The following is a 20,337-nucleotide window of genomic DNA, read 5'->3' as shown; positions in this document are numbered from 1 at the left end:
GCTTTCGCAGAAATGAAAAAAATTTCTTCCGCTACTGTCGTAGTAATACACTGTTGTGCCAAAACAATACGAGAAACGGGTGAACAGCGTGTTGGTTGACGTTTGGAACGCAATACAGCAGCAATTGGCTGCTCTTCTTTGGATCTTCTCTATCTCCTCCGTCAACCCGATCTGGTACGGATCCCACACTGATGAGCAATACTCAAGTATAGGTCGAACGAGTGTTTTGTAAGCCACCTCCTTTGTTGCTGGACTACATTTTCTAAGCACTCTCCCAATGAATCTCAACCTGGTACCCGCCTTACCAACAATTAATTTTACATGATCATTCCACTTCAAATCGTTCCGCACGCATACTCCCAGATATTTTACAGAAGTAACTGCTACCAGTGTTTGTTCCGCTATCATATAATCATACAATAAAGGATCCTTCTTTCTATGTATTCGCAATACATTACATTTGTCTATGTTAAGGGACAGTTGCCACTCCCTGCACCAAGTGCCTATCCGCTGCAGATCTTCCTGCATTTCGCTACAATTTTCTAATGCTGCAACTTCTCTGTATACTACAGCATCATCCGCGAAAAGCCGCATGGAACTTCCGACACTATCTACTAGGTCATTTATATATATTGTGAAAAGCAATGGTCCCATAACACTCCCCTGTGGCACGCCAGAGGTTACCTTAACGTCTGTAGACGTCTCTCCATTGATAACAACATGCTGTGTTCTGTTTGCTAAAAAATCTTCAATCCAGCCACACAGCTGGTCTGATATTCCGTAGGCTCTTACTTTGTTTATCAGGCGACAGTGCGGAACTGTATCGAACGCCTTCCGGAAGTTAAGAAAAATAGCATCTACCTGGGAGCCTGTATCTAATATTTTCTGGGTCTCATGAACAAATAACGCGAGTTTGGTCTCACACGATCGCTGTTTCCGGAATCCATGTTGATTCCTACATAGTAGAATCTGGGTTTCCAAAAACGACATGATACTCGAGCAAAAAACATGTTCTAAAATTCTACAACAGATCGACGTCAGAGATATAGGTCTATAGTTTTGCGCATCTGCTCGACGACCCTTCTTGAAGACTGGGACTACCTGTGCTCTTTTCCAATCATTTGGAACCCTCCGTTCCTCTAGAGACTTGCGGTACACGGCTGTTAGAAGGGGGGCAAGTTCTTTCGCGTACTCTGTGTAGAATCGAATTGGTATCCCGTCAGGTCCAGTGGACTTTCCTCTGTTGAGTGATTCCAGTTGCTTTTCTATTCCTTGGACACTTATTTCGATGTCAGCCATTTTTTCGTTTGTGCGAGGATTTAGAGAAGGAACTGCAGTGCGATCTTCCTCTGTGAAACAGCTTTGGAAAAAGGTGTTTAGTATTTCAGCTTTACGCGTGTCATCCTCTGTTTCAATGCCATCATCATCCCGGAGTGTCTGGATATGCTGTTTCGAGCCACTTACTGATTTAACGTAAGACCAGAACTTCCTAGGATTTTCTGTCAAGTCTGTACATAGAATTTTACTTTCGAATTCACTGAACGCTTCTCGCATAGCCCTCCTTACGCTAACTTTGACATCGCTTAGCTTCTGTTTGTTTGAGAGGTTTTGGCTGCGTTTAAACTTGGAGTGAAGCTCTCTTTCCTTTCGCAGTAGTTTCCTAACTTTGTTGTTGTACCACGGTGGGTTTTTCCCGTCCCTCACAGTTTTACTCGGCACGTACCTGTCTAAAACGCATTTTACGATTGCCTTGAACTTTTTCCATAAACACTCAACATTGTCAGTGTCGGAACAGAAATTTTCGTTTTGATCTGTTAGGTGGTCTGAAATCTGCCTTCTATTACTGTTGCTAAACAGATAAACCTTCCTCCCTTTTTTTATATTCCTATTAACTTCCATATTCAGGGATGCTACAACGGCCTTATGATCACTGATTCCCTGTTCTGCACTTACAGAGTCGAAAAGTTCGGGTCTGTTTGTTATAAGTAGGTCCAAGATGTTATCTCCACGAGTCGGTTCTCTGTTTAATTGCTCGAGGTAATTTTCGGATAGTGCACTCAGTATAATGTCACTCGATGCTCTGTCCCTACCACCCGTCCTAAACATCTGAGTGTCCCAGTCTATATCTGGTAAATTGAAATCTCCACCTAAGACTATAACATGCTGAGGAAATTTATGCGAAATGTATTCCAAATTTTCTCTCAGTTGTTCTGCCACTAACGCTGCTGAGTCGGGAGGTCGGTAAAAGGAGCCAATTATTAACCCAGCTCGGTTGTTGAGTGTAACCTCCACCCATAATAATTCACAGGAACTATCCACTTCTACTTCACTACAGGATAAACTACTACTAACAGCGACAAACACTCCACCACCGGTTGCATGCAATCTATCCTTCCTAAACACCGTCTGTACCTCTGTAAAAATTTCGGCAGTCGTAACTGACGGTGTCTTGGGTCGGCATGGGGTGGCGTAGGTTTCATCTGCTGCGCAGCCTCATGTTCAACAATTCGTACTGAATCATGTGTTCCAAAACACTTGTTCCGCACTGGTATTGCAGTCTGCCGTCAGATCTGTCAAAAATTACCACTTGTCCCCTGCGCGTGGTTTCACCATCTTTCAACCACTTTCCATATATGTTCACAACAGTAGCAAGTGAACATCTAATTAGCTTCACTCTTTCCAAGATGCTCGTTTTCAGTTGCTGGGCCATAATTATCTATGTCAGTGAAAATTTCTCCATCTGCAACCCGCATCGTCTCTAGAATCAGTCCCCACTCTAGTCTGCTCCACTTACATACTTTCCCTAAGTCTTCAGTTCATTCAGTAAGATTTGCTGTAAACGTACTTGCTGGCTTTCGCCACGGTTCCCAAGTAGGCTCTGTCGACTGCTAGCTGGCATCTGTGCAAGGAGATTCGTTTGTTTTCCGTAATAGCCACAGTACTATTTCGCGAGTAAAGTTCTTTGATTGCTACATGCTGGCAAATGAGGAGACCTGTTTGGGGTCTGATGTCACAGCCTGCTAGGCAGGATCTCACAGGGAACGCTGGTTAACCACCCCAAATGAAATATGACACGCCCGCCGGATATACACAATTTTCTCAAAAAAGTTTCTGGTAAAATTCTATGATTACTCGCATCTCTTACTCCCATTCATGAGCTTCTTAATGAACTGCCTATAATTTTGTTAATGATCATAGTTATTGTCGTATCTCGACAATATGCAACATAATGATCGAAATTCCAATAGTTTGCACTGAAAATTAAGGGTTGCTATGTGTTTGCATTTGGTGCATGTTAAGTCACACATTACTGCATACGAAATGTAGCTAAGATACTGAACTTTTCCTTAGTGTTGGGAGCATATCATTTATCTCCAATGTATGTAGCTCACACAGTTCCGCTCGAGACCTGGAGTATAGATGTGGAATGAAACATTCGTAACATCCCTTCTATCTCAAACTGTTTGAGATATCGAAAAGAGATTTTGGCAAACGTTAGCCCACAAGAGGAGAGAATTTGGCATATGGTTAATGCGCAGAAATTACTTTTAACCGCTATATGCAAGTAACTTCAGATATCTTCGATGGAGTAATGTAATTTTAAGGGTCATCAACAGTTGATGAGAAGAAAGTGCTGTGGGTTTTGCAATAACATATGTGAATAAATTATTCGTTTATTTTTGTACCATGAGTGGGCTCCTTCATAAACTATTGGCCTGTCTTGGCCCTCTGTTCTTAGGTTCATAATACACTGTTTCAGGATTCTGACGCAATGTAAACTACATTACACTGTTAGTGAGATAAATGTTTGTGAACTCTAACTTTTTTTAATAAAAGAAGCAAACTTTAACAAAAGAGCAAGAGAATTCGTCACTGATGACACTTTTATGAAGAAAGTGAAAAGGAGTAAGAAGTCTGGAGAAAATGAAACGCAACTTCTTTTGTTATTTCAGCACAATCCCATACCCTAAGTATTTTAATAATAAACTTCTGGAACTGAAACTTCTCAGAGAATTATATTTCTGTATATCAATGATCCGATAAATACGAAAACAATTCACCGCTCATTGTATAATAACTTTTAGTTCTTATTCCTATATTGACTGAAGGACTCTATTTGTCACCTCAACTATATTTTTTCACCTGAAACACCTTTTAGCTCGCCAAAGACACTGATAATCTGTTTTCACCTTCCGCTCATGAACACAAACTATAAAGTACACACCCACCGCATGAGCGAGCTTTGACCAAAGCAAGAACGTTTGATTGGTTTAAACGGCTTATAGATGGTCCGGAGTGTTTGAGAAATGACAAACACTCTAGCCGACTGTCATCAAGTACATCTTCCTCAGTTGCTGGTTAAATAATACACTATTTCAGGATTCTTTTGCAATTGCAACTGCATTGGAGTGTCTGCACTAAGAATGTATGTAAACTCTACGGTGGTTCGGCAAAAGAAGCAAATTTTAACATAGCATCAAGAAAAGTTAGATACTCGTGTAGTTCAAAACTCGTCACCAATGACACATACCTGAAGAAAAAAAAAGGAATAAGGAGTCTTGCGAAATAAATCGCCACTTTTTTTGCAATTTCCGCAGAAATCCTATATCCCACGATATTTTTGGTAATTAATGGCTGGGACTAAGAATTGCCAGAGGATTTTATTTCTAGATCTCATTGAGCTGAGTGACAGGAAAATAATTCAGTTTTTAGAATCCTGTTCGACATATTTCCCCAAACGGCAACATTACCATTTATGATCGCAAACTATCTAAACTTTATACATACTCTTTACTGAAATGGTTCAAAGAACACAAAGCGAATTTTTTTATAATCGTAAATTGGAATCAAACTTATTAGATATCAGTTTTACTGGCCACTTTCTGGGGTATCACAGAACAATGCACTAGGTCACGCTATAAAGCTTCCACTTTCCTTCATGGGTTGTTTAGGTGAAGATACCAAACAGCGAGGTTACCGCTTTCATCGGATTAGGGAAGGACAGGGAAGGAAGTCGGCCGTGCCCTTTCAAAGGAACCATCCCGGCATTTGTCTGAAGCGATTTAAGGAAATCACGGTAAACCTAAATCAGAATGGCCGGACGCGGGATTGAACCGTTGTCCTTCCGAATGCGAGTCCAGTGTGCTGACCACTGCTCCACCTCGCTCGGTTTTCCTTCATGTGTAGGCACCGAACGCACCTTCGCACCCTGCGTTGTTCACGTAGTTGCATTAGGTTGATCGTCATGCATAGCAAAGACACAATATGTTTGACTTCCTGATTTTCTGAGACTGCTGTTACGATCTTGTTTTTATATGGATGTACAAATGTTGTACAAGAGTCGAGGGGCATGAAAGGGAAGCAGTGGTTGGGAAGGGAGTGAGACAGCGTTGTAGCCTCTCCCCGATGTTATTCAATCTGTATATTGAGCAAGTAGTAAAGGAAACAAAAGAAAAATTTGGAGTAGGTATTAAAATCCATGGAGAAGAAGTAAAAACTTTGAGGTTAGCTGATGTCATTGTAATTCTGTCAGAGACAGCAAAGGACTTGGAAGAGCAGTTGAACGGAATGGACAGTGTCTTGAAAGGAGGATATAAGATGAACATCAACAAAAGCAAAACGAGGATAATGGAATGTAGTCGAATTAAGTCGGGTGATGCTGAGGGAATTAGATTAGGAAATGAGACACTTGAAGTAGTAAAGGAGTTTTGCTATTTGGGGAGCAAAATAACTGACGATGGTCGAAGTAGAGAGGATATAAAATGTAGACTGGCAATGGCAAGGAAAGCGTTTCTGAAGAAGAGAAATTTGTTAACATCGAGTATAGATTTAAGAGTCAGGAAGTCGATTCTGAAAGTATTTGTATGGAGTGTAGCCATGTATGGAAGTGAAACATGGACGATAAATAGTTTAGACAAGAAAAGAATAGAAGCTTTCGAAATGTGGTGCTACAGAAGAATGCTGAAGATTAGATGGGTAGATCACATAACTAATGAGGAGGTATTGAATAGAATTGGGGAGAAGAGAAGTTTGTGGCACAACTTGACAAGAAGAAGTGACCACCTCGGTTGGTAGGACATGTTCTGAGGCATCAAGGGATCACAAATTTAGCAATGGAGAGCAGCGTGGAGGGTAAAAATCGTAGAGGGAGACCAAGAGATGAATACACAAAGCAGATTCAGAAGGATGTAGGTTACAGTAGGTACTGGGAGATGAAGAAGCTTGCACAGGATAGAGTAGCATGGAGAGCTGCATCAAACCAGTCTCAAGACTGAAGACCACAACAACAACAACAAATGTTGTGCTGAAATTCTATTCCTTTTGTACCATAATGGCTCGCTCTGCTTAAAGGCATTTAATTCTCCAATGTGTGAAGCTACCAAGGATCTCCAATGTAACTTTATTAACAAGTTTGATAGCGTTTCTTCTGACATTCATTTATTTCGATTTCCGTTTCTTGAGTATTAATAATAATGTGGCTTCACTTTTTTGATCGACGATAGCGTCATTAACTCTGTTTCGGTTGCGTTACGCACTGTCGACATACAGTCTCATCAGCTGGTGGATGACATTACGTCTCCGGTAGTGTCTGGTGTTTTGTCTGTCATCCTGCACTGTCATTCCTCGGATGTCAATTACACCAGCTACGAACAGTAAATAGCATTACTAATTGTGACTTATATGTTCGACATGCGAGGGGCGTTCAACATGTAATGCAACACATTTTTTTATGAAAGCAGGTTGGTTTTCTTCAGATTCCGGTACACGATTTTATTTCCCACTGTTTTGGTTACTAAAACCCTATTTTTCAACATAATCTCCTTTTAATGCGACCGCCTTACGTTATGATACTGGGAGGACCTGTATGTTCGCATGGTACCTCTCTCTGCATCAATAACCTCCACATCATCCACATACCGTTTCGCGCGGAATCCTTCCTTCATTAATCCAAACCCGTTGCTCGTTATGGTCTCTTGTTAGGCGACGAGAACCCAGTGGCAGTACACTTTAGAGTACCCCAACTGTTGGACGAGTGTGTCAGTACTGCCAACTGAGACGTCCAGTTCTGCAACAAAATGTTTGTTTGTAATCTGTCGATTACCGAGTGACCGCAGGTTCCAACTTTGCGCGACTCACAGCTGTGGGCGGCGGGCTGGCACGCGGGAGATCGGACAAGATGGCGCAATCTCGTTGCGATGATGACAGACGACTCGCCCAGCGACTCACCGTGCTTTTGTTCACTGCCAGGTCTCCGTAGACATTCTGCAAGCGCCTACGAATATCTGCGATGCTATGGTTTTCCGCTGAAAGAATCTCAATGGTAGCTCACAGCTTGGAACGCACCTCCGTTACAGACGCCATTTTGAAGGCTACGCATAGCGCCATCACCTATGAAATTTTAAGTGCTGAAACATGAATATTTCACGATGTCCCACAACACATTCGCATTTTTTCAACCAATACAGGCCGAGAAGAAAAGTGTGTTGTACACTACTGGCCATTAAAATTGCTAAACCACGAAGATGATGTGCTACAGACGCGGAATTTAACGGACAGGAAAAAGATGCTGTGATATGCAAATCATTAGCTTTTCAGAGCATTCACACAAGGTTGGCGCCGGTGGCGACACCTACAACGTGCTGACATGACGAAAGTTTCCAACCGATTTCTCATACACAAACAGTAGTTGACCACCTTTGCCTGGTGAAACGTTGTTGTGATGCCTCGTGTAAGGAGGAGAAATGCGTACCATCACCTTTCCGACTTTGATAAATGTCGGATTGTAGCCTAGCGCGACTACGGTTTATCGTATCGCGACATTGCTGCTCGTGTTGGTCGAGATACAATGACTGTTAGCAGAATATGGAATCGGTGGGTTCAGGAGGATAATACGGAACGCCGTGCTGGATCCCAAGGGCCTCGTATCACTAGCAGTCGAGATGACAGGCATCTTACCCGCATGGCTGTAACAGATCGTGCAGCCACGTCTCGTTACCTGAGTCAACAGATGGGGACGCTTGCAAGACAGCAACCATCTGCACGAACAGTTCGACGACGTTTGCAGCAGCATGGACTATCAGCTCGGAGACCATGGCTGCGGTTACCCTTGACGCCGCATCACAGACAGGAGCGCCTACGATGGTGAACTCAACGACGAACCTAGGTGCACGAATGGCAAAACGTCATTTTTTTTTGGATGAATCCAGGTTCTGTTTACAGTATCATGATGGTCGCATCCGTGTTTGGCGACATCGCGGTGAATGCACATTGGAAGCGTATATTCGTCATCGCCATACTGTCGTATCAACCGGCGTGATGGTATGGGGTGCCAATGGTTACACGTCTCGGTCACCTCTTGTTCGCATTGACGACACTTTGAACAGTGGACGTTACATTTCAGATGTGTTACGACCCGTGGCTCTACTCTTCATTCGATCCAGGCGAACCATACATTTCAGCAGGATAATGCATGACCGCATGTTGTAGGTCCTGTACGGTCCTTTCTGGATACAGAAAATGTTCGACTGCTGCGCTGGCCAGCACATTCTCCAAATTTCTCGCCAATTGAAAACGTCTGGCCAATGGTGGCGGAGCAACTGGCTCGTCACAATACGCCAGTCACTACTCTTGATGAACTGTGGTATCTTGTTGAAGCTGCATGGGCAGCTGTACCTGTACACGCCATCCAAGCTCTGCTTGACTCAATGCGCAAGCGTATCAAGGGCGTCATTACGGCTAGCGCTGGTTGTTCTCGGCACTGATTGTTCAGGATCTATGCACCAAAACTGCGTGCAAATGTAATCCCATGTCAGTTCTAGTATAATATATTTGTCCAATGAATACCCGTTTATAATCTGCATTTGTTCTTGATGTAGAAATTTTAATGTCCAGTAGTGTATTTCTTACTGAACGCTCCCTGTAACGACGACATTACAAGTGAAATATCATGAAAAATTGAACATTAGTTTTATCAGTAAGCATTTTCTCTTCAGGGGAGTTCCACGCATTCCTAAAACTTGCATATAATATCAGTGTTTGAAAATAAAATACTTTCCACAGTTAATTATGTCTCTGTTGTCATGGCGTAAAAATAGCCTTTCCACTGTCTGAGTAAGCGACTAGTTGTCTGTTCTATTTATGGCAATGTGACATGCTAAACACTTTCCGCATAAGAAACGCGTTTTTACGCCTTATTGTTTGTGTTAAACATTTAACATGAAATTAAGGGTCCGTGGGAAGACAATTGGGTACGACCACAGTTACATGAAGTGATGAGCCTGGCGTTATTATCACTTGATTAATAGCATGTTGGTCCACCTGTGAAACGCTGTATAGCAGTGATATTGTGAGGCATGCATTCGACAAATTCTTGGTAGGTGCCTGATATCTACGTACAGGTCGCGGAATTTATGTAAATTGTGGGCCAGTGGACTGTGGATGTGGAGCTGGCGCTCGATAGCGTCCCAGACGTGTTGCATCGGGTTCAACGTCACAGACGTGTTGCATCGGATTCAGACCAGGTGACCTTGTGGCGAAGACAACAACGTGAGTTCAGTACCATGCTTCTGAAACCTCCCTGGCACGAGTCTGGCCTTGTGATAGGGACAGTTATCCTGCCGGAAGGTAACAGTGAGATCCTGCAGAGGCGTTGTAATTTAATCCAGGACGCTGGCACAAAAACTGCTGATCAGGAACTCTACATAAACACATCTCCTCCCCTTTCTGACCGAGCACTGGCAATGCATATTTCCACCACCACTATTTAAGCCTTGTGGCCTACGAGTCGAGTGCCACTGCAGAAGTGTGCTTTATCAGCATTGGCTACGGAGTAGGGTTATATTTGTTGAACAGAATTGAATATAGTGTACCCTTTCAAAATTAAGATAGTCTATTCTCAAGGAATCACCAATTAAATCTGTGGAAAACATCATTAACGATTTATTCTGTGGCATACTATCTAGGAGGATTTACTAAAGCGCTAGTATCATTTGCAAAAAAACACACATTCTGGTTGACGAATTATGGGTGAAAGTTCGTCCACACTAACAAGTGTGTCTCCCACGGACCGCCAGGCGCATATTCTCAGGTATTTCGGCAGGAATTCGCAATTTCGTTTCTGCAATGTGTAGCTGGAGTCAATCCCACCCCCCTCCCACCCAAAAAATACTGCTCAACAAGGCTTCCATGCAACAGCCAGTGACACCAGAAAGTGCCGATTTGTTTCCCATTAGCAGCAAAATGGTTTTTAAAGCCCAGTTTTAAGTGTCCATTCGATCGAACGGTCCCAAATTAGTCTAGGAGATATTCATTTTATCCATTTGTGTTAACAGCAACACTGAAATACGAAGAACAACCAGTACTCCAGCAACGACAGCACTGCCCTGGCACATGCTGACAACTACCCCCATGCAGGAGCGCTGCTCCATTGACGCTGGAGTACTCGTTTTTCTTCGTGTTTTAATGTTCCTGTTAACACAAATGGATAAAAATTATCGCACTACATTAATTTGCAACAGATCAATCGAATGGGCTCGTAAAATCCCGCTTTAAAAATGATTTTGCTCATACTGGGAAACAAATCGACACTTTGTTGTCACTGGGTGTTGCATGAAAGATTTGATGAGCAGCATTTGTTTGGGCTGACTACAGGTACACACTGCAAAAAATAAGCTTCAATTATCAATGGAAAAATCACGGAAGATGCGCCTGTCGACGCTTGGGAGTGACACCCTGTATAGCGAACAGGAGTAGACCCAAAGTAGAGCCCTGTGGGACATACCTCCTGCATTGTACCGAAATACTAAAATTTTCATTCCAGCGAACGTTGTTTGAAATATTCCACATAACTTTTTGCTTTGTTTTTGTTAACTGTGATGGAAACCAGTTATGAGTGAAGCCATCAGTTCCATAAAACTTATGTTTTTCTAAGAGAGTAATAATTTACGATTTAGAGCAGGGGTTGCCAAACAAATTTTCTCGAGGACCCCCTCATCGAACATGATTGGTACCTTGTATATCACAGTATCAAGTACCTAAAAAGCCAAATTAAGAGTCTTTTTATACTTTTTCTATTTTTGGTACTTAGAAAAAACATTGACATATTCATTACTGAAAAAAATTGAGATTAAAACTTTTTCAGTTTAGACATCATTGTTATTGTTAAATTTTTGATTATTGCCCAAAAACTTTGTCTTCAAATCTGGGTGTTTAGTATAACAAACTCCTTAAAAAATAAAAATTGAGTATGAACTGAAAATGACAGGAAAAAATGAAAACTGAGTGTATTGGTCTATCAAATATACTACACTTCAGATTGCATTGAGTAGACATGTGTGAAAAATAATGAACCACTAATTTCATGCAGGGTATTATTTATTTGAAAAAATACACTTACTACTCCATCAGTATACAGTTAGTTTTAATTTTCAGTTCTTAGTTGTCAGCTGCAAAGAGGCAGCACACACAGTCTAACGGCATACAGCAGAACTATTTGCCTCTATCTAATTCTAGTTTTGCTAGTGTGCTAGTGTCAGTTGGCTCTAGGAAGATGCTAGACGCAGAGGCTAGCGTTCGCTAAGGCTCTGCTCATGCAGGAAGCGGCCACAACAAAAAATCTGTTATCATACGTGTTGTGGATTGGCAAGACAGCCAACCCACTATAAGGAAGCCGAAAGGCACACGTTTAAACTCACACAGGCTGGCGTGAGGTCTGTAACAGGACACGGAAATGAGAATAGCCAAAAAAGTGCTAGGAAGTCTCTCTAGACCTGCCGTGTGGCGGCGCTCGGTCTGCAATCACTGATAGTGGCGACACGCGGGTCCGACGTATACTACCGGACCGCGGCCGATTTAAATGCTACCACCTAGCAAGTGTGGTGTCTGGCGGTGACACCACATTCCTCCCCCGCAAATCGGCGTACGGTTGTTTTATAAGGCTTCCGCCCGCCGTGGGGAGGACCCCATGTTGACGTATGCGACGAGGTGGGGAGCCTAAATCCAGGCGAGGCTGTGCCACCCGCACCCTGTCATTCGGTCCGAGGGGAGCTAGGAAACGCATGAAAACCTGGTCCAGGGTGCACGCCAACATGCGGTGTATGCGCCCGTAGAGAGAGAGGAGGGACCGAAGGGTCGACCTCCATCGGGTCGGGGCACCCGACGGGCGAAGACGACATATGGTCCGGAGCGGGCAAGAGTTCCATGGCGGAGGACAACTGGTCACGGGAAGCGATTGGCGGCGCGTGACCCAGGGAGGCGTCCGGCGGCTGCAGCAAAGCGTCCACTGCGGGCGTCGCCGGCGGGAGAACAGGCGGCGGCGGCGGCGCGTCGCCATGGGGCAATATGGAAGGCAGCGTCGGTAACACCTGGGGTTGAGGTGAGCCAGTAGATGGGTCCCCAGGGAGCTGACCGGACGGCACCGTCGCTGAAAGCAGACGGGGAGCGGCAGAACCCGTGCGACGACAGAGGCGCAGCTGATGGAGATGCTGACGCACCTCACCAGAGGCCCCCAAAACCAGATACAGAGTGCGTCCGAGGCAGCGAAGAATGTGCCCTTCAAGCCAACGCCGTGAACCTCGATAGTGACGATAGTAGACAACGTCGCCTGGAGCAAAAGCATGTGTCTGCCGCTGCACAGGAACCTGATGCGGCGGATGTAGCAAAGACATCAAGGTTCGATGAGGACGACTGTGGAGCAACTCAGCCGGCGAGCGACCATCTCGGGGCTGAGGGTGATACGAGAACAAAAAGGGCAACAACGCGTCGTCCCGAGAATGCGACTCTTTCAACTTCAACATCTGGGTCTTGAAAGTCCTGACCAATCGTTCAGCGGCACCGTTTGACTGAGGCGAAAACGGCGCGGGTGTCAGATGTTGAATACCATTGGCCTTGCAGAATGACTGAAATTCTGCAAACATGAATTGTGGGCTATTGTCGGAAACAATAGTCTGTGGAAGACCTTCAATGCCAAAGATAGCAGATAACGCTTGGATGGTGGCATATGACGTCGTGGAAGACATCCGGACAACAAAAGGAAAATTACTGAATGAATCGACCAGAACCAACCATCGAGCATTCCAGAATGGAGCAGCAAAATCGATGTGTAAGCGTTGCCAAGGGGAAGTGGCTTTTGGCCATGCAAAGAATTTCCGCGGCGGTGCGGATTGTTGTTCGGCACACGCCATGCAAGAAGAGCACATATTCGTAATCGCTGCATCGATTCCGAACCAAGTACAGTGCTGACGAGCAAGTTGTTTCGTTCTCACTATACCCCAATGTCCTTGGTGGAGAAGCCGTAAGACAGAGGACTGTAACGAACGTGGAACCACGACCCTGGACTGATCATTATCAGAACGCAACAGCTAAACACCACGTCGTACAAAAAGTCTCTCCTTGTGAGCAAAAAATCGGCGAACCAACGGATCCCCGTGACTTTGACAAGGGCCATTGCGTAGCAACAAAACGCAGAACGGTAGCAAGGACAGGGTCGGCAGCTGTGGCTGTAGCTACACGACGGAAATCTATCGGAAACGATTCGACCACGTCATCGGTTTCCGCATCAATGAACATGCAAGCAAGTTCGGAAGAATCGAATGCTCTATCCTCAGCAACAGGCAAACGGGACAACGCATCGGCGTTTCCGTGCGTAGCAGTGGACCGATACAAGATATCGTAGCGGTACTGCGAGAGGAAAATAGACCAGCTAATGAATTTCTGCGCTGTACGTGGGGGTACAGGCTTGGTTGGATGAAAAACGATGTCAAAGGTTTGTGGTCTGTGATGATGGTAAAGTGACGACCATACAAGAAATCATGAAACTTAGTAACACCAAATACGAGAGCCAATGCTTCTTTCTCAATCTGTGAATAATTTCTTTTCGCAGACGAGAGCAATTTGGACGCAAAGGCAATAGGGCGATCGTGCGGTCCATCTTTGTGCGCAAGCACAGCACCGATCCCGAAATCCGATGCAGCCACCATCAACAAAAGGGGTTTCTGGGGATCGAATGGCGTAAGGCAAGTATTGGAAAGCAACGCCGATTGCAACTGGCGAAAGGCGCGTTCGCATTCCGTCGTCCAGACGAACAGAACACCTTTACGGCGTAAGCGATGAAGCGGAGCTGAAATGGAAGAGGCGTGGCGCACATAGCGATGATAATAATTGATTGTTCCCAGCACACACTGTAGCTGCTTCAAATTCTGCAGCGAAGGCAAGTCTTGTATGGCGCGGAGGTGCTCGGGACTGGGATGTATGCCTTGGCCATTGAGTACATGTCCCAGGTAGGGTAAGTCACGAGCAAAAAACACACATTTGTCCTTCCGCAAGCGAAGACCATTTTGTCGCAAGACCTGAAATAATGTTCTGAGATTGGCTAAATGTTCTGCTTCCGTCTTTCCGGAGATCACAATATCGTCCAGATAGTTTGCTGCAGTAGGGACCCACGCACAAACAATTTTCAGATATTGCTGAAACAATGCAGGGGCGGATGCACACCCGAATGGCAGTCGTTTGAATCGATACAAACCAAGATGCGTGTTAACCACCAAAACGCGCTGGGATTCTTCGTCCACCGGTATTTGCAAGTACGCATCTGCTAGTTCCAATTTCGAAAAATATTTACCCGGGCACAGTTTGTCAAAAAGATCTTCCGGGCGGGGTAAAGGAAAAGTTGCCATCACTAGTTGTGGATTCACCGTTGCCTTGAAGTCCACACAAAGTCTCAATTTTCCCGAAGGTTTTGGCAAAATTACTAAGGGTGATGCCCAGAGAGAAGCCTGCACACGTTCAATCACACCTTGTGATTCCAAATCATTTAATGTTCTTGCGACCTCATCACACAATGCGTGGGGAACATTGCGCGCTCTGAAAAATTTCGGTTGCGCGTTTACTTTCAGTTCTAAATGTGCTTTATAGTTCTTAGCGCAACCAAGGCCCGGTGCAAAAATGTCTGCAAACTCTTCACATAGACGAGAAACACTGTCTGAAGGCACAGTCTGGTTCACTGATAGGACCTGATTGACTATAGACAAGTTAAACAACTTAAACAAATCGAAACCAAACAAGTTCACTGCAGAAGAAGAACGAAGGACGTACAATGACATTAGTTTTGTTTGTCCCTTGTATGTTGCAAGAAGGCTGCACTGTCCTAACACAGGGATCGCTTGTCCTGAATAACTACTTAACATTTGCGGCACGCAACGGAGGTGTGCCCAGCTATTTGTACGTGTCTTGATTGATCAGGGAAACTGCAGCTCCGGTATCGAGCTGGAATGGTATCACTTTGCCGTTAATGTCCAAGTCTACAAAAAGTTTATTGTCCCGTTGACGACAAGAGCGACTGTCTCGTGCAATGTGAACTGACACTGGTACAGAATCACTTGCGACTTGACGAGATTTCCGGCGATGTCGACGCACACTATTTGCGGGACGAACACAGTCACTGTTAGAGAGAGTGGCACTGGGCGGAGTGGCATGAACTATATGAATTTCCATGGGCGAAGTTTCACGAGCCGGAGTATCCTTGGTTCGATTCCGATTCCAGCGCAAAGCAAGGGGCCTGGAATGGTTGTGAGTGTCCGATCTGAGCTTTTTCTGGCAAACACTCTGAAGATGTCCTTTTTTATTACAGAAAAAGCAAATAGCCTGGCGTGACAGGCAATTCTCACGCGAATGTCTAGTAGCACACTGCGGGCATGATTTCACTGCATTTGCTTGCTGCCGCGGTACACGTGGCTGAGAGCCAGGGGGCTTTGGCGTGGCCCAGTGCGAGGACTGTTTACTGTTCCGTGCAGCTCGCCCGGCGGGCCAGTTAACCTGACACACGGGTGGCGAAGTTTCAAACGATTCCTGAGCAAAGTCAAGTGTGTCCTGCCGATCCAATATGTCCATCACTTGTTGAAGGGAGGGATTGACTAGTTTCAAAATCTGTTTCCGTATACGAACATCAGAAACGTTCTGTGCAATTGCATCACGGACCATAGTATCTGAATAAGGGAGTCCACATTCACACTCAAAAGCACAATCCCTAGTAAGGCCCTGCAAGGTTGCAACCCACTCCCAATTAGTCTGACCTGCCGTACGTTTTGTACGAAAGAACGTATACCTTTTTGCAACTACATTTTCTGATTCTTTGAAATATGCATCTAATGCAGACAAAATTTCTTCGTAGGACAGAGTTGCTACGTCGCGTCGGGGAAACAATTTGACTGTGACACGGTACGTGGACACCCCGACACACGATAATAAGAAAGGCTGCCGCTCGTTACCTTGAATTCTGTAGGCGGCGAGATGGAATCCAAATTGGCGTGACCACTTCGTCCAGCTTTCCAGTGCAGCATCAAAAGGACGAAAAGTTGGTGCAACTGCATGTTGTGGCTGCGTGAGCGGTGGAGCGGCGGCTGCCGCATCGTTTTACATTGCACGTTGACCCTGGACGAGCTGTCCAAAGGCATCCAGTAAGGCCTGCATCTGCTGATTCTGTAAGCGATAAAATTCGGACAGTACATCTGGAGATTGTGGCGAAGACATTACACAAGTAAATCAGGGCAGTATAGTTACGAACGCGGTGTGGCCTCGTCGCCAACTGTTGTGGACTGGCAAGACAGCCAATCCACTATGACAGGAAGCTGAAAGGCACGCGTTTAAACTCACGCAGGCTGGCGTGAGGTCTGGAACAGCACACGGAAATGAGAATAGCCAAACACGTACGTAGCTGCTCGAATACTTAACTTTAATCCATAATTGGTGAACATCGCTCTTGACGGTACATGTTTACAGCATCAATAGTAATTAGTAATGGCGCCTTGCTAGGTCGTAGCAAATGACGTAGCTGAAGGCTATGCTAACTATTGTCTTGGCAAATGAGAGCGTAATTTGTCAGTGAACCATCGCTAGCAAAGTCGGCTGTACAACTGGGACGAGTGCTAGGAAGTCTCTCTAGACCTGCCGTGTGGCGGCGCTCGGTCTGCAATCACTGATAGTGGCGACATGCGGGTCCGACGTATACTACCGGACCGCGGCCGATTTAAAGGCTACTACCTAGCAAGTGTGGTGTCTGGCGGTGACACCACAATACGTGTTGTGTACATAGTTCCACGTAGTCAGCGTGTACACAACTTTCCCACTAGAGCGCGCCCCGCTAAGCACTACAGCGCAGGCGCAGTGCTCGTCCGTCTCCGCACTACAAGATGGCGCTGCCATAGAGACGGACCAAATTCTGCTTCCACCGAACCGCATATTAATATGTAATGCAGGCAATGAGATTGCTGCTAACATAGAACCTTTTCTCCTTGCGGATCACACTCTCGCACAGTGATACATGAATGCGCGAGGTATTATAACGAATGTACAGACCTCCGATTAGTCAGTCTGCATTTGTCTGTACCAGTCTATAGACAAGTTTCAGTCCGCGCCTAGCAAGATTCTCATATTCCTGTACACAGCCATGAAGATAAATGTATAGACACTTTTGTCAAGTATCAGAGATATGTGTGAGAATAAGATTAACGTACCAATACCAAAGGAACTTCAGACTGTCAATTGTAAATAGCACCCAGAACCAAGTTACGTAATTTTTATGCTTGTTATTATTTTAATAAATGTGTGTGAAAATTAATCGAGTTCTGTTTAATGTTGGTCACCGTCAATCTGCTACTCTAAGCGTGCAAGTGGCATTTCTATCGTCTGATCTAATGGCAGAAGATAAACACGCCACGATAAGACCACGAGACATATTGCTAACATTCGCCTATTTCGTTAGAGCGACAAGCCAAATAATCTGATGGTGCGTGTACTGAAGGCCTTACAGTACGCACACCACAATACGGAATATATTTAACGTATTTTTTTTATTCTAATGGCATCTTGCGGACGCCTCTGGAAAAGCTCGCGGACCCCTGGGGGTCCGCGGACCACCTGTTGGGAACCACTGATCTAGAGAATCAAATGCCTTGGCAACACCACGAAATTTACCGACTGGCTGTAGATGATCTTCACGCCATTTTTCTCGGGGATGACTAATTACTTTTACATAGTGCTCACAACGGCCTTTGGGAGGCTGCGTGAAACGTCGTTTCCCAGCGAGTTGCTTTCCCCTGCCTTCAGGCCTGCCGCGTTGAGACACGCCCCCAAGTCTCATTTCCTGTGTTGCAGTGCAACGCCACGAGCCGGTGGTGCGCGTGCGCCGCACGTGCAGCTGGGAGCGCAGCCGCAACCCGTGCTACCAGTACGAGGACGACGACCACCTGGAGGTGGTGTGCCAGTGCTTTGCGGACGGCTGCAACGCGGCCACGGCGCCGGCGTCGCTGGGCGTCGCGACGCTGCTGTCCGCCCTGGCGCCCGTCACGGCCTTCCTGCGGCCGCACTGACTGCCCCCCTCCAGAGCTCGCTCTGGAATCCAGGCCTCTGCACCGCACCACATCCAGCTGGCCGGAGGCCGCCGCTCGCCTCGTCCGGCGAGGTCGTCGTCTCTCCGTGCGGACATCCGCGGCGAAGGTGCTCCGTGTTGTGCTGCGACCCGGTGATCCGAAAGACCAGCGATCCCAGAGGCGAAAACTCATCGCGTCTCGCCATCACGATGGCTTGCCTTTCGTCATTTCCATTTCTTACTTCAACCGTATTCTAGAGGCGAGGACAGCACGACAGCAATGTATCTCATCATAAACGTGACTGCAGTGAGATACGCCCAAATTGCCGCTAATCGCAAGAGTTCTGTCACTGTCCTTGCCTCCACGTATTATCTCTATTTCTCAGCCATCATCATCAGCAATCTTACATTCACTACTGCAGTAAGACACAGCCATCTCCACGCAATATGATCACTTGCATAGTAAATACTCAAAAAAATTCAGTTACCTCCGAGAACACTGAAAAGCTCTAACTTCTGCCCCTCTCCCAGATACCTCTCATTTACATTCTGAAGTGAAAATCACTACCCATACAATTTGCACTGTTCACGTGACGGTGGGATTTTTACACTACGAAGAAACGTCAGGTAACAGGACAAATACTCATGAAATTGATTACATTCTTCTAGAAATATTTGTGACAGCCGTGTAGACACAGTATGTCAGTATGTTACCATTGAAAAGTACAAAGGGACAAATTTTGAAACATTGATACTAATAGAATGTGATTATCTGGAAAAATGCTTGTATCATATTATTGTTACTCTACAGACAGATAGAAAGTGCGATAGGAAACGATAAGTGTGCAGAAAATGCAAACGTTTTTATTACATTCCTCTTATCGAACAACATAGTCGTTGTGTCCTTTGTTAATGGAACCCTTTAAATTCGCCTTTTCTTTCATCTCTACATATATGTGCTTTTTGTAGTACCAAGTAATCGCACATATGTACTGGATGCGCGATTCACATCTAATAGCTTATTTACTTCCCCTGCAGCTAATTTTTGAAAATGTGATATGAAGGAGAATACCCTGGACAGGCAGTAAATTTTTAATTCCAAAATAATCAGTATTTTTTCCTTTTTATGGCCCTGTGAAAATATCAGATATGTAATGCATTCAGAGAATTTCAGCTTCCAAACGTGCTCCAGGAAATTCTACTCTGCAATATGCGTAAAAGTACAAATCTTCAAATATACCAATTTTTTGATGTATATACGACTTGCCACAATAGTGAAACCAATTGTTGTTAAGGTGTAATTTCTTTTTGGAAACGTAAACGTGTGTGAATACATTAAAAACTAAGTTTCGAGCCACAGTGTAGTCTTTGTGACTCTGAATAAAATATTATATAAAGAAAATATAAACATCGTCATTCATCTGTTGATTTTATGTTGAAATGGATTTCCAAGATGGGATTCTGTGCTTTATTACACTGTTTGTTAATATGTGAAAGGCTGTGAAAGTGATGTAACTACTTTGAAAGGGAAGTTAATAGAAATTCAACACACACTACCACATGTACATCCAATTAACATGTACATCCAATTAACATTTGTTCATTTTACTATGTTTGTATTTATGTTGTTTCATTACCGCATCTTTAAAAAAACTAGTAAAAGTACACATCATGTCTCTCACACTCACAGTAGTGAATTTGTACCTAAGGGTTTGTTGTCATGTAGAAGTGGATTTCTGGGTAAGCCAGTACATGGTGGATAAATGCTTTATCCAAGATTCTCCTTCGCGACTGTAATTTACGAGCGAGAGAGATAAGTGATTTTTTCTGTTGTTTCCTCGTTTCTCTTTTCCACTCAGAAGAATTTCTTCTTAGCTTTTACTTTTCTTAATTCTTTTAGAGACAATCATTTATGAATTTATGTTGGAATACGTTTTCAACAGAAGGACATTTCAATAGCGCAGGAGGACTTCCTA

At 44.7% G+C, this 20,337-nt stretch overlaps 1 protein-coding gene across 1 annotated transcript in view; it reads left to right on the top strand.

Moving 5' to 3' along the window:
* The window catches only part of LOC126234757 (uncharacterized), a 120,235-nt gene extending 100,522 nt beyond the window's left edge, over nucleotides 1-19,713 (top strand). The window contains exon 4 of the mRNA XM_049943506.1: nucleotides 18,148-19,713. Coding sequence (XP_049799463.1) covers nucleotides 18,148-18,362 — 215 coding nt within the window. The 3' untranslated portion in view covers nucleotides 18,363-19,713. The remainder of the gene's footprint in view (nucleotides 1-18,147) is intronic.
* The last annotated feature ends 624 nt before the right edge of the window (nucleotides 19,714-20,337 follow it).

This window comes from Schistocerca nitens, chromosome 2, assembly GCF_023898315.1.
Source record: "Schistocerca nitens isolate TAMUIC-IGC-003100 chromosome 2, iqSchNite1.1, whole genome shotgun sequence".
Classification (NCBI taxonomy): Eukaryota; Metazoa; Arthropoda; class Insecta; order Orthoptera; family Acrididae; genus Schistocerca; species Schistocerca nitens.
This window is presented reverse-complemented; position numbering and strand designations above follow the sequence as displayed.